At 42.7% G+C, this 12933-nt stretch overlaps 1 protein-coding gene across 4 annotated transcripts in view; it reads left to right on the forward strand.

Moving 5' to 3' along the window:
• Window positions 1-12933, forward strand: part of LOC142568468 (DNA excision repair protein ERCC-6-like) — a 595812-nt gene that overhangs the window by 115965 nt on the left and 466914 nt on the right. For all 4 annotated transcript variants that reach the window (XR_012825434.1, XM_075678394.1, XM_075678392.1 and 1 more), the window contains one exon: window positions 1886-2003. Coding sequence is in view for 3 of the 4 variants with exons in the window: in XM_075678394.1 (XP_075534509.1) it covers window positions 1886-2003 (118 nt within the window). In the remaining variant the exon portion in view is untranslated. The remainder of the gene's footprint in view (window positions 1-1885; window positions 2004-12933) is intronic.

Below are 12933 nucleotides of genomic sequence, written 5' to 3' on the forward strand. Positions count from 1 at the left end.
GTGGTGATACCATTCCAGAGCTTGCGCAGATGAGTTTTGTGTTTCTTTCTTTTTTTTGCCTCAGTGCTCACTTCAGTTGATAGTCGGCGTTCGTGTTGTCCACTTCTCTTCTCTTGTGTCCTGTCTGCATGCCTCACCTTTCTTGCATAATGAATCGAAGCTACGGGAAACAAGATAGTGGCGGCCGTAAAAAACGGTAGACTTTTCTCTAAGCATGCCTTGGACGCAGCAGCTGCCAGAGTAGAACCCCCCTCCCCTCGGTGCTTTGTGTGTGACAAAAGAGAGCATGCTACGTCCCCGCTTTCCTCTCTTGTGCGCACGCAAGATTGAGCCGCCATCGTCGGCTCACTTTTGCATGCTTTTGCTCGCACATACAGCATATGGCGTGTGGTGCCGATGTTATTGCTCCTAGATTTTTATACAGAACATCATGGCGACGGCAGAAATATACCTGTAGTGCCCATATTGTTGCTACGGCAATAAAAGTAGGTTGAGGGCGCTGAGAACAAACTAGATATTAGGGAGGAGCGCGCTGCAGCTGGTATAATGTAAGACTATTCGAGTCTGTATTTATGCCCATATGGGCAAAGCCTCGGCCATTTTGACCTGTCATGAAAAGCTAATGGCGTATTATGAATGAAAACAGATTGGAATAGTTTTATATTCCGCCATTCTCTTGCCATTCCAGTGTTACATGTATGAAAAAAACCCTGAATCTGCCAGATCTTTTATTACGCTGCAAATGTACTCGTCTTTGCCTATTCCACAAGGTTTATCACTCTAACCACATGCTCAAGAATCAACTTATCACCCCACCTTTGTACGTTTCATCCCGTTCTGACCACAGATATAAAGTTTCCATCCCATCCTCCTGAACGAACAAGTACCATGATTCTTTTTTACCCCGCACAAGTGTCGACTGGAACCATCTTCCTGCGTCCATCATTCAGATCACAGATATATCTTCATTCAAAACAGCAGTCTACCACGCTATCGCTTAATGTTGTCTGCATACCATTGTCTGTATATTACATTGCTTTGTTATGTACCACTCCTTTCTGTAGTGCCTTAGGGCCTTGAAAGTATGTATAATAAATAAATGAATAAATAAATATTACACCAGAAGGTTAAGCATAAGGTGCTTTGGAATAGCCCTGGTCTAATATGTAGAAAGGACTTTCAATAAACCACAGTAACTTATAACTCTGGCTTCTCTCTACGGTGTATTGCTGAAGCACATTTCTAGGCACTTCATGCACAATGTTGTGACATTAAAAAAATATTTATATATGAGAAAATGTCCTGGGCTACTTTTCGAAATGTTGGACTTACTATTGCAGAATGGATGTTTTTTGTGTTTGCTACCACTAATAAAAAATCTACAGGAACTATTACTAAAATTTACATGCACTAGATGGTTTCAGTATCAGGGTAATCTGCTTTAAAATTGAGCTTAAGACGTTGCTTAATACAGTTGCAGTATAGTGCTTGTGTTGGTTTATCTGTCATGGTTTGGAAGTGTGCTCGTATCTTCGTCTTGCATGGTCTGGAGCAGGGGGAAGGGAAGGTGAAAACTGCTGTGCACCCAGTTCGGTTGCACTTTCATATTGTAGAACTTCGCGTACACCCTCCATTTACCACAAGCAGGTTTGAAGCGGTTGTCCTAATAGTACGGCGCTCTTGAAAATATTTGTCAAATCTGGCCGCAGTTTTCATAAGTGCTGTCAGAGAATCATAAGTGCAGTGAAATGTGCTCATTATAAATAATAATTCGTTATAACTGGGTTCATTACAAGCGGGCTCGACTGTAGTAGCAGCCCAATTTACTGTGTTTGTAAATGAAGCAAGTTATTGGCAATTCAACATGAATATCTGCTTTGTTTAGAGAGGAAGGGGCGACAAGCCAAGAGGGCGACCAGCAGACGGGCCGAAGAATCACCTAAGAAGCGTCTCAAGAAGCTCGCAGACGATGGGAATTATGCAACCTACCTCAAGAGGCTCAAGTGAGTAAACAGTTTGGCATGAAAGCTATGTTGATTGTCTAAAGTGTGAGGTTGCTACATCAACATGCAATGTTGGCTGATTGCATTTCAATCAGCCTTACAGTGCAGCTGATATATCACTGGTGCCCAATTTTGTTACATGTAAGGCCATGATCATCTCTAAGTGGGGTCAGCTGGGCTCGTTGGTTGGGAATAGCATTACGAAACATTGTTCCAGCCCACAAATAAACACAGATGAGCAGAGAGGGACAAACAAGAACAGTGGACCTAACTCATTGGTTGGTTGGTCAGTGCACTGATGAAACTGCCGTATTGGTGATGGTCTATGCTTGCTGTCCAAATTGCTAATCCAAATTGCAAATCTTGTCCACATCCAAATTGCATCTGCAAATACATGAAGCTTGGGAGCATGTAGGTTTATTTATTTATTTATACATGTACCTACAGCACCTTCTAGGGGCATTGTTGTTGGGGGGCTTACTTTACAAAAAAAAAAAAGTTATGATACAAAGAAATTGTAAAATACATCATCATCAGCCTGGTTACACCCACTGCAGGGCGAAGGCCTCTCCCGTACTTCTCCAACTACCCCGGTCATGTACTAATTGTGGCCATGTCCCTGCAAACTTCTTAATCTCATCTGCCCACCTAACTTCCTGCCGCCCCCTGCTACGCTTCCCTTCCCTTGCAATCCAGTCCGTAACCCTTAATGACCATCGGTTATCTTCCCTCCTCATTACATGTCCTGCCCATGCCCTTTTCTTTTTCTTGATTTCAACTAAGATGTCATTAACTCACGTTTGTTCCCTCACCCAATCTGCTCTTTTCTTATCCCTTACTGTTACACCTATCATTCTTCTTTCCATAGCTCATTGCATCCTCCTCAATTTAAGTAGAACCCTTTTTGTAAGCCTCCAGGTTTCTGCCCCGTACGTGAGTACTGGTAAGACACAGCTGTTATACACTTTTCTTTTGAAGGATAATGGCAACCTGCTGTTCATGATCTGAGAATGCCTGCCAAACACACCCCAGCCCATTCTTATTCTTCTGATTATTTCAGTTTCATGATCTGGATCTGCGGTCACTACCTGTCCTAAGTAGATGTATTCCCTTACCACTTCCAGTGCCTCGCTACCTATCATAAACTGCTGTTCTCTTCCAAAACTGTTGAACATTACTTCAGTTTTCTGCAGATTAATTTTTATACCAACTCTTCTGCTTTGCCTCTCCAGGTCAGTGAGCATGCATTGCAGTAGGTCCCCTGAGTTACTAAGCAAGGCAATATCGTCAGCGTATCGCAAGTTACTAAGGTATTCTCCATTAACTCTTATCCCCAATTCTTCCCAATCCAGGTCTCTGAAAACCTCCTGTAAACACACTGTGAATAGCATTGGAGAAATCGCATTTCCCTGCCTGGCTCCTTTATTGGGATTTTGTTGCTTTCTTTATGGAGGACTCGGTGGCTGTAGAGCTGCTATAGATATCTTTCAGTATTTTTACATACGACTCGTCTACGCCCTGATTCCGTGATGCCTCCATGACTGTTGAGGTTTCGACTGAATTAAACACTTTCTCGTCATCAATGAAAGCTATATATAAGGGTTGGTTATATTCCGCACATTTCTCTATGACCTGATTGATAGTGTGAATATGGTCTATATTGTTGAGGAGCCTTTACGAAATCTTGCCTGGTCCTTTGATCGACAGAAGTCTAAGGTGTTCCTGATTCTATTTGCGATTACCTTAGCAAATACTTTGTAGGCAACAGACAGTAAGCTGATCGGTCTATAATTTTTCTAGTCTTTGGCATCCCCTTTCTTATGGATTAGGATTATGTTAGCGTTCTTCCAAGATTCTGGTACGCTCGAAGTTATGAAGCATTGCGTATACAGGGCGGCCAGTTTTTCTAGAACAATCTGCCCACCATCCTTCAACAAGTCTGCTGTTACTTGATCCTCCCCAGCTGCCTTCCCCTTTTGCATAGCTCCCAAGGCTTTCTTTACTTCTCCCGGCGTTGCTTGTGGGATTTCAAATTCCTCTAGACTATTCTCTCTTCCATTATCTTTATGGGTGCCACTAGTACTGTATAAATCTCTATAGAACTCCTCAGCCACTTGAACTATCTCATCCTTATCAGTAATGATATTGCCAGCTTTGTCTCTTAACGCATACATATGATTCTTGCCAATTCCTTGTTTCTTCTTCACTGCTTTTAGGCTTCCTCCATTCCTGAGAGCATGTTCAATTCTGTCCATATTATAATTCCTTATGTCAGCTGTCTTACGCTTGTTGATTAACTTCGAAAGTTCTGCCAGTTCTGTTCTAGCTGTAGGGATAGAGGCTTTCATACATTGGCGTTTCTTGATCAGATGTTTCGTCTCCTGTGATAGCTTACTGGTATCCTGTCTAGCGGAGTTACCACCGACTTCTAATGCACACTCCTTAATGATGCCCACAAGATTGTTGTTCATTGCTTCAACACTAAGGTCCTCTTCCTGTGTTAAAGCTGAATACCTGTTCTGTAGCTTGGTCTGGAATTCCTCTATTTTCCCTCTTGCCGCTAACTCATTGATCGGCTTCTTATGTACCAGTTTCTTCCGTTCCCTCCTCAGGTCTAGGCTAATTGGAGTTCTTACCATCCCATGGTCACTGCAGCACAGCTTGCCGAGCACGTCCATATCTTGTATGATGCCAGGGCCAGCGCAGAGTATAAAGTTTATTTCATTTCTAGTCTCGCCATTCGGGCTCCTCCACATCCACTTTCGGCTATCCCGCTTGCGGAAGAAGGTGCAGATTGAAGCAGAAGTGCAGAAGAAGGTGTACATTGTGCAGTAAAAGTGAACAATTTAACAGCATACGATAGATGATACAACATACACTGGCAGGACAGTTGCCCTTGACATCAAAAACCGTTGTGAAAAAAGCAGCACTAAGTCAAGACATGCTCTTTTAAATATGAACGAAATGCTTTGTGTAGGGTGGTAACAATCTACGCCGGGAGGCTGTTCCACTCATGTGTTACTTTTGGAAAAAATGCAAATTCAAACATATATTCGCGCACTTTCAAAGAATGGTCCCTTTGTGATGAGATGTAACTGGGTGACTGTATGGAGTTTTGTTTATTGATCCCCGTTTTTATCGTCGTCATCATCATCATCATCATCATCATCATCATTAATTTTCCCTTAAAGGACCCCTGTCGGGGTACTACATAAGAGGGGGGATTACAGAAGCTAAGAATAGAAACAAAGATATGGTTACAATTTCCTACAAAACTCAGCCTGTGGATTCGTATGAGAACAGAAAAGGAACAAAAAAATGAGAAAAAAAAAGAGCGAGAAAAAAGAAGGCCAAAAGGCACACTGAATAGAATGCAAAAGCAAATCAGCAGAACAGTTACAATGTGAGACGGCAATCGCAAAAGAATGAAGACACAGTACGGTCATTATAAGGTTAGGGTTTGAGGTGACCAGTAAGCAGCTGTTTGAAGATAATAGGCTTACGCTCATTGACAACTCTATCTGGTAAATTATTCCACTCTGCAATGGCGCTAGGCAAAAATGATTTATTAAAGGAAAATGTTGAACCATGCGAGCGCTGGATGCTGCAAGAGTTAAAAAGGCGACGAGATGTACAGGTTGGTGGGATTAGATGCTTTCCATGCAGTTCAGGGAAGTTATAATAAAGTAGTTGGAAAGGCACAGTTTTGCAATTTTCCGATGCAACACCTATGGTTCGAATCCTAGAGATGATTTAATCCCACTGACACCTTCTTCACGGCTGTACCTGGAAGTGATGAATCTAGCAGCACGATCTTGTATTGATTCTAATATATTAATTACCTAAGTAAGTTTGATGATGGCTCAAAATAGCTGAGGCGTATTCAAGTTTACTTCGAATGAAAGTTTCATAAGCTAGTTTTCTTGTGGATTAGGGGCACAGCGCAAGGGTACGTCTGACGTAACCAAGTGATTTAGTGGTGTCGGTAGCCAATTTTGTTATATGGTCGGACCAGGTCAACTTGCTATTAATAGTGATACCGAGATAGCGATATGATTCAACGGTGGATAGGGCTGTCGAGTTTAAAAAGTATGGGTGATCCTTGTTGGAGTGTTTACGGGATACCTGCATAACTTTACATTGGGAGATGTTAAGTTTCATTAAAGAGTTGGAACACCAGGTTTTTAATAAATGTAAGTCTTTTTGGAGCATTGCATGCTCGGTTTGGTCTTTAATACGACGATAGATTACGCAGTCATCTGCAAAAAGTCGGATATTGTATGATATGCCTTTAGGAAGGTCATTTGTGAAGATGAGAAAGAGAAGGGGACCAAGGAAGGACCCCTGTGGTACTCCGGAGATGACGCTAGCAGTGGTTGAACAATGATTTCTGACAGCTGTGTACTGGAATTGATTAGTAAGAAAGCAACAGATCCATGACAGTTTGTTGTTTAATACGTTATAGAAGAGATCTAATAATCTGAGATATTTACGCCTTGATGAAAGTGATGGCCATCCCAATGCTTTGACAATTTTGCTTGAGCTTCTGGTGAAGTTGTAATTGCCCGTTACAAACCGGGCGGCACGTTTCTGGATACGCTCCAGTTCATAAATATTTGCGCCAGTTTCTAAGTCCCAGGCATTGCAGGCCTATTCCAAAATTGGGCATACATTTGATACGTAGAGAATTTTTTGAAGAACAGAAAATGCTTTCCTGAAATTACGTGGTAGAAAGTTTAGCATGCGACTGGCTTTTGCTGATACCTTATGAATATGGTCATTGCAGGAAAGTGTGCTGTTAATGACAACCCCTAGGTACGAATATTCCATAGCAACACATAGCAATGTCTGTTCCATGCTGTAATCTGTAAGTAGAGGCTGCTTTCTTTTTGTAAACTTAAGTACACTTCACTTTCACACGTGGAGCTTTCATTTTCCATTTGGCACACCACTTTATTATTGAGTTGATGTCATTTTGCAGTTATTTGGAATCCTTTGTGCACCTAATTTTGTGAGATATGCAGCAGTTATCTGCATACAACCTGATATGACTGGCCACACATTGAGCAAGATTATTGATATAAATAAAAAAAAAGAAGTGGCCCCAGAACAGAGCCATGTGGCACCCCCGCTGAGACGGACACATGTGATTTGATCATGATGCACCATGAAGGACGGTGCATTGTTTTTGGCATAAAAGATAGGCTTGTAACCATGCTAGTGTGTTAGGGGATATGTTAAGGCACGATAATTTTAGCAAAAGGAGCGAGTGTGTTACAGTGTCAAAGGCCTTGCTGAAATTGAGGAAAATGCAATCCATTTGGCTACCAGACTTTAACGTTCTGGTGATGTCATGTGTAGATTCTATTAGTTGTGTGTTGCAGGAAAATTATTTTCTAAAACCATACCCTGTCTGACAGAAAAATTTATTAGCCTGAAGGTGGTTTATTAATCCTTTAACACCAATTTAACATCTGAAAAAGGTGCCAAAATCATCAATTTTTTTAAGTAGTCCTAATTTTTTCCATGTAATTCTGATTCTGAAAATATATTACATCATTGATTTCTGTCTGGAATTAGCACAGAAATTAAAAAAGCAAAGAACTGCTGTTGAAGGCAGCTTTCCCTCAATGCATGTCGTGGTAATGGGTCAGAATGTACTGAAAGTCCAAGTATTTATTTGATGCAATACACGGTAACACACTGGAAAGTGCACAGGCATTGCTTTGTCGTAACAAAAGCTTTCGTGATTAATAGTCGCTCTTTGTGTGGTAGATTTCGAAGCATGGTGTCACACAAAGCCCGACTTGGCAGTCCTCGCACCACATTAGAATTTTCTTGTGCAGCTTCTTTGATGTGTCCTTCGAATGGGCACGTGTGCAGACAACACATCTCCACGTTGGCTCCTGCTTTTTTGGTGTTGGTGGAATTTTTCTTGGAAAGTGTCGGGCTTTGAGCCTTATCAGAGATAAGTTGGATCTGCAACCTGTTCCGGCCAGAGTGTGGAGGCACTTCTCAAGTACTAAGTCCACAAGTCACACGTGGAAATTCAAATGGCTCAGTCTTGCTCCTGACTTCTTGTACAGACAAAAGGCATTGAAGATAGCTATGTCAAGGAAGTGGTGAAATAGTGTCTTGTAATAAAGCTGCTGCCCTTTGTACAACGATGGATAGTATGACAGGTTTTGGTCCGACCTGTCGACGCCACCCATTGTGTAGTTGTAGTTGAGAGCAATCGTGGGGGGGGGGGGGGGGCTTAGAAATTTGCACATTCCTGCAATTGTCAACATCTTGCATTGTAGGTGAATGAATGGGGCTTAGAAAAGTCACAAGCTTCTTGTCTCTCCATTGGAGGGCGAGGCATATCCCACATTGAAAGTGGCAATTCCACCTTTTTTCAAACTGGTGTTTTTGAATGGAGGCATGACCTTTCTTCCAGGACAAGCTGTTCCATAGACATTGGTTTTCCACTTGAGAAGAATGTTGGCTAGTTCCGGTGAATTTTAGTAGTTGTCATCCGTCAAGGTGTGCTAACCCTTGTCAAGAAAGTGCTCCATTAGGTCCATCATCACCTTGGTACCCATGGCTTCATTGCCGGCCATGTCTACTGTCCCCTTGCCCCTTGCCAATCAAATTGCAGATGTAGCCACTTGAATATTCACACCATAGAAAGAATCTCAAGCTAAATCTTGCACGTTTCAGTGGAAGATACTGCTTCCGTGTTAATCTTCCCTTGAAAAGCAAGAGGCTCTTGCTTTTTTGGGATATGAATTGTAGTAGTTGTCATCCGTCAAGGTGTGCTAACCCTTGTCAAGAAAGGGCTCCATTAGGTCCATCATCACCTTCGTACCCATGGCTTCATTGCCGGCCATGTCTACTGTCCCCTTGCCCCTTGCCAATCAAATTGCAGATGTAGCCACTTGAAGATTCACACCATAGAAAGAATCTCAAGCTAAATCTTGCACGTTTCAGTGGAAGATACTGCTTCCGTGTTAATCTTCCCTTGAAAAGCAAGTGGCTCTCATCAACGGACACATACTGTTCTGGCACATAGGCAGCAAGGAATGCCTCGTTCAGCCTTGTGATAACGGGCCACAGCTTCTATAGCCTGGGGTGCAGATGGGTAGTATCATCCAAGGTTTTGAAGTTGGTGAAATGAAGGCAGCACATCAACACGTTGAAACGGTTCCTGCTCATGGTCTTCCTGAACACTGTTGTCTCCAAAACTTCCTTTGTTGACCAGTACATCTCAACTTGAGATTTGCGAACAATACCCTGCTATATTATCAGCAAAAATAAGACCATAATCTCATCGTGGTCTACTGGTTTTCATGTAGAACCCTCAGCAGCAAAGTACGCTACCACATAATGATTCGTGTCCATGACGATTAGGCCAATGATGCCTAACCAGCCGAGAATGTCATTCTTGTCAGTGGGCTGCCACAAGATTCCGGGCACATAAGAGAAGAGAAACTGCAGAGGCTCAGGTGGCAGCTTATCGGTGTTCACGTGCTGCCACACACGTGCACTGCTCAGTGCCACACCATCGCTCTCGTTGTCATCTGAAGCAATGTCCAGGGTAAAGACAATGTCCGAGTCACAGCCCAACACATTTTAATAACTACAACATCATGATCACTAATTCCCGGCACTGTAACAACAGAAGATGTAAGGCTTTGGTCATTGCAAAACAACAAGTCTAACACGTTTGCTCTGGAACTGCAGACCCTCGTAGGGGCGGTCACAAGGTGATATAACTGATGAACATTAGCAATTTCTTTGATAGCTCTATTCAGCAATGACTCACTGTGGACTACCGGTATGAATGAGGTCCACACCACATCTGGCAGGTTAAAATCAATGGCAAGAATAAATTTCTCGACATAAGTTATGTCGAGAGTTCACAAAATATTTGTCACATATTTGTCAAATTGTTTATCAAGTTCAGCTCACACTTGGGGAGTGAAAAACACCTGAGGGCATTTCAGCTTATTGGGCCAGGTTTGGCATTCGTGTCTAAGTGGCTCAGGAATAACTTTTTTTCATACTTTGCCATGCCCCACAATCTTTGAAAAAGGACTTTCATCCTAACAATGAATAATGATTGGCAACCTAATAAATCGAAAATCTGTGCGGTCATCGGAAGGGCATATCTTTTGGTGTCGACCTTTTCTTTAGAAGTTGCAACAGTGATTCCATGTTAATAAGCCTGTCAGCAGCTGTGTTCCATAGCACACCAAGAACCTTCATAGGAACCACTGCTGGAATGGAGTCCAATTCATCAGCAATGTGCCGTCTTAGTTCAGTTCAGTTTCATTACCTTAAAGGCCCCTTTCTGGGGGGCATTACATAAGGGATGGGTTTTCTTATTTATATAACGAACATGCAAGCAAGGTTAATTAACATTTGATGATCACGAACACAATCGTGAAAAGTAAATGTTGAAGCAATGATGGCGATGTCCTGGAAAAGGCCGTTCCTGTCTGTAGCTGCTTGATAAAAGAACGAGGCGGAAAAAGTAGTAGAGCGCGATGATGGGCGGGCAACCTGAAATGGATGACTGGTGCGGTGAGATATGCATGTTGCAGCTGTTATATAAGGTGGCTGATTTAGTGAAGAATGAAATATTTAATGATAAAGGGCGAGACTGGCAATGCGGCGACGCAATGAAAGGGGCTGTAATTCGGATTTAGCTTTCAAAGATGAAATGCTGATGTCATACAAATATGAAGAGTGAATGAATCTAGTGGTGCGATTTTGAACTACTTCTAATGCTTTAATAAAAACTCATTGTGTGGGCTCCAGACAGCAGATAAATATTCTAATTTTGGTCTGATGAGTGACTTATAAAGAGCAGTTTTACATTTGGGGGGGCAAGGCAGAGATGGCACTTTAGAAAATGGAGCATTTTATTTGATGCTGAAATGATGTTACTAATGTGGGTACGCCATGATAAATGATAAGACAAGGTTACTCCTAGATATTTATAACATGGTACTAATTCAATTGGGGTGTTAGCGATGGAATACAGGAAGTGATGCAGACTATGGCAATGAGAAAAGGACACAAGTTTGTGTTTAGTAGGATTGAGGGACATTAGCCAGTTGTCACACCAATTAAGTATGCTGTTAATATTTTCCTGAAGAGCAAGCTGATCATGAACATTACTAATAGTGTGGTAAATGACACAGTCATAGGCGAACATTTGAATACTGCAAGAAACATGCTTGGGTAAATCGTTAACATATACAGTCTAACCTCGATATAACGAAGTCCAATTTGCAGCCGAAAATTTCGTTAAATCGCAAGTTTCGTTGAGTCGAGGTTTGTATGTTTCAACAGTCCAAATAATGATGCCGGTTCTTCGAACACTCCTGGCGTATGACACTTTGTAGATAGCAAAATTACAAAGATAATTAATAAACCCCGGAACTAATAACACAACCATGAGCGTGATGCCCGATAGCCAGCGGGTACGAACGCATTTTTCTCCATTACGCGTACGGTGAAGAGCAGGTCTGCAGCAAGCGCCGCGCCTAGCGCTCATAGCTGCCACTAGATGTGGCCATCAGTGCCATCATCATCATGATTTGTCATCACTAAAAAAAAAAAATCGTTTACGAAGACATGGCAACCCGTGGCGCAAAGAAAAAAAAATTATGCACATACCAGAGCTATCAACTTGAATATTCTTTCGAAGAAAATTGGAAGTAGTACTAACTTGGTGGATCCATGAGGCCACCACTTACCATCGGATGATACCGCGCTCAGTAAAGCAATGAGGACGTTGATTCATAAACGCTGGAATATTTTATTTAACTTCCCGCAGAGCAATTCTATGCAACTCGGGTGGAAGTGAAGAACTCCGTCAGCTTCATCTGCCGCTTTTTAATATCACAGAGCGCAGAGCAGCTGCCACTAGTCAACATCTGTTGTGTACGCCATACTTTCGTCACCGTCATTGTACTCGCGGTGGAGCGGCACCACAGAACACCTATACAAACTTAGAGAAGGGAAACTGTACCTTCCACAGTGCTACGGAAATAAGCGTAGCGGTGGCGTCGTGAACTAAAGTATGTGACCACAGGTGGCGCTGTACAACAGGAAACAGAAACAGGGTTTTGCACAGTATGGCCGTTGGCTTTACCAGGTGTTCTGTGGCTTTACTGGGTTTCTGGCTGCCGCGCCTCGATCGTGCACCCGCCAGTTTAGTTGCTGTGTGGCAAACGTAGCGCCTACATGTATATGTAGGCGCTACGTTTGCCACAAAGCAACCAAACTGCCGGTAGCACGATCGAGGCGCAGCAGAATACATGTAGCGCTCAGTCATATCGAGTTGAGGCACACTCTGAACTGACTTTTAAGGGCATCCCGAGCGGGTTTTCGTTTATTACGCCGCCGTTACCCCAAGTTGTGCCGCCGTGCTCCAGCTGTTGCATTTCGTGTAGGGCTACTGACAGAATGCGGTTTCCAGGTGGCACGATGGCCTCGACTGGAATAAACGCACACGACACCAAAGATTGAGTAAGCCTGAAAATATTTTATTTGCATTTTACAAGTACAACAAAGAGCACACGTCTACGCATCCACACAAACGCGGTTACATAGTCAAGAACATAGTCAAGAAATGGCTCATTAATAAGGGTAGCACAAGCGCACAAGAAAGAAGACCTAAGCTACAAAACGTACGGTCGGCTGCTAAGTATAATAATTTCCCTGTCACCGCGTGTCACTTTTGTACAGCATCTTTACAGCACTACCAGGCCGGGTAGTTTGGCGGAAAGAACGCAACAGCTTACGGCCGTCAGCTGCCTCTTCCTTACGGGTGTCATAATAATCCTAATCTCCGCATCAACGTCGTGCAAGTCCGCAAACAGGCATCTGTATCTGAACCATATGTGTCAGCTTAATACATGTGTAGTAAAATTAT

This window comes from Dermacentor variabilis, unplaced genomic scaffold (genome assembly GCF_050947875.1).
Source record: "Dermacentor variabilis isolate Ectoservices unplaced genomic scaffold, ASM5094787v1 scaffold_19, whole genome shotgun sequence".
Classification (NCBI taxonomy): Eukaryota; Metazoa; Arthropoda; class Arachnida; order Ixodida; family Ixodidae; genus Dermacentor; species Dermacentor variabilis.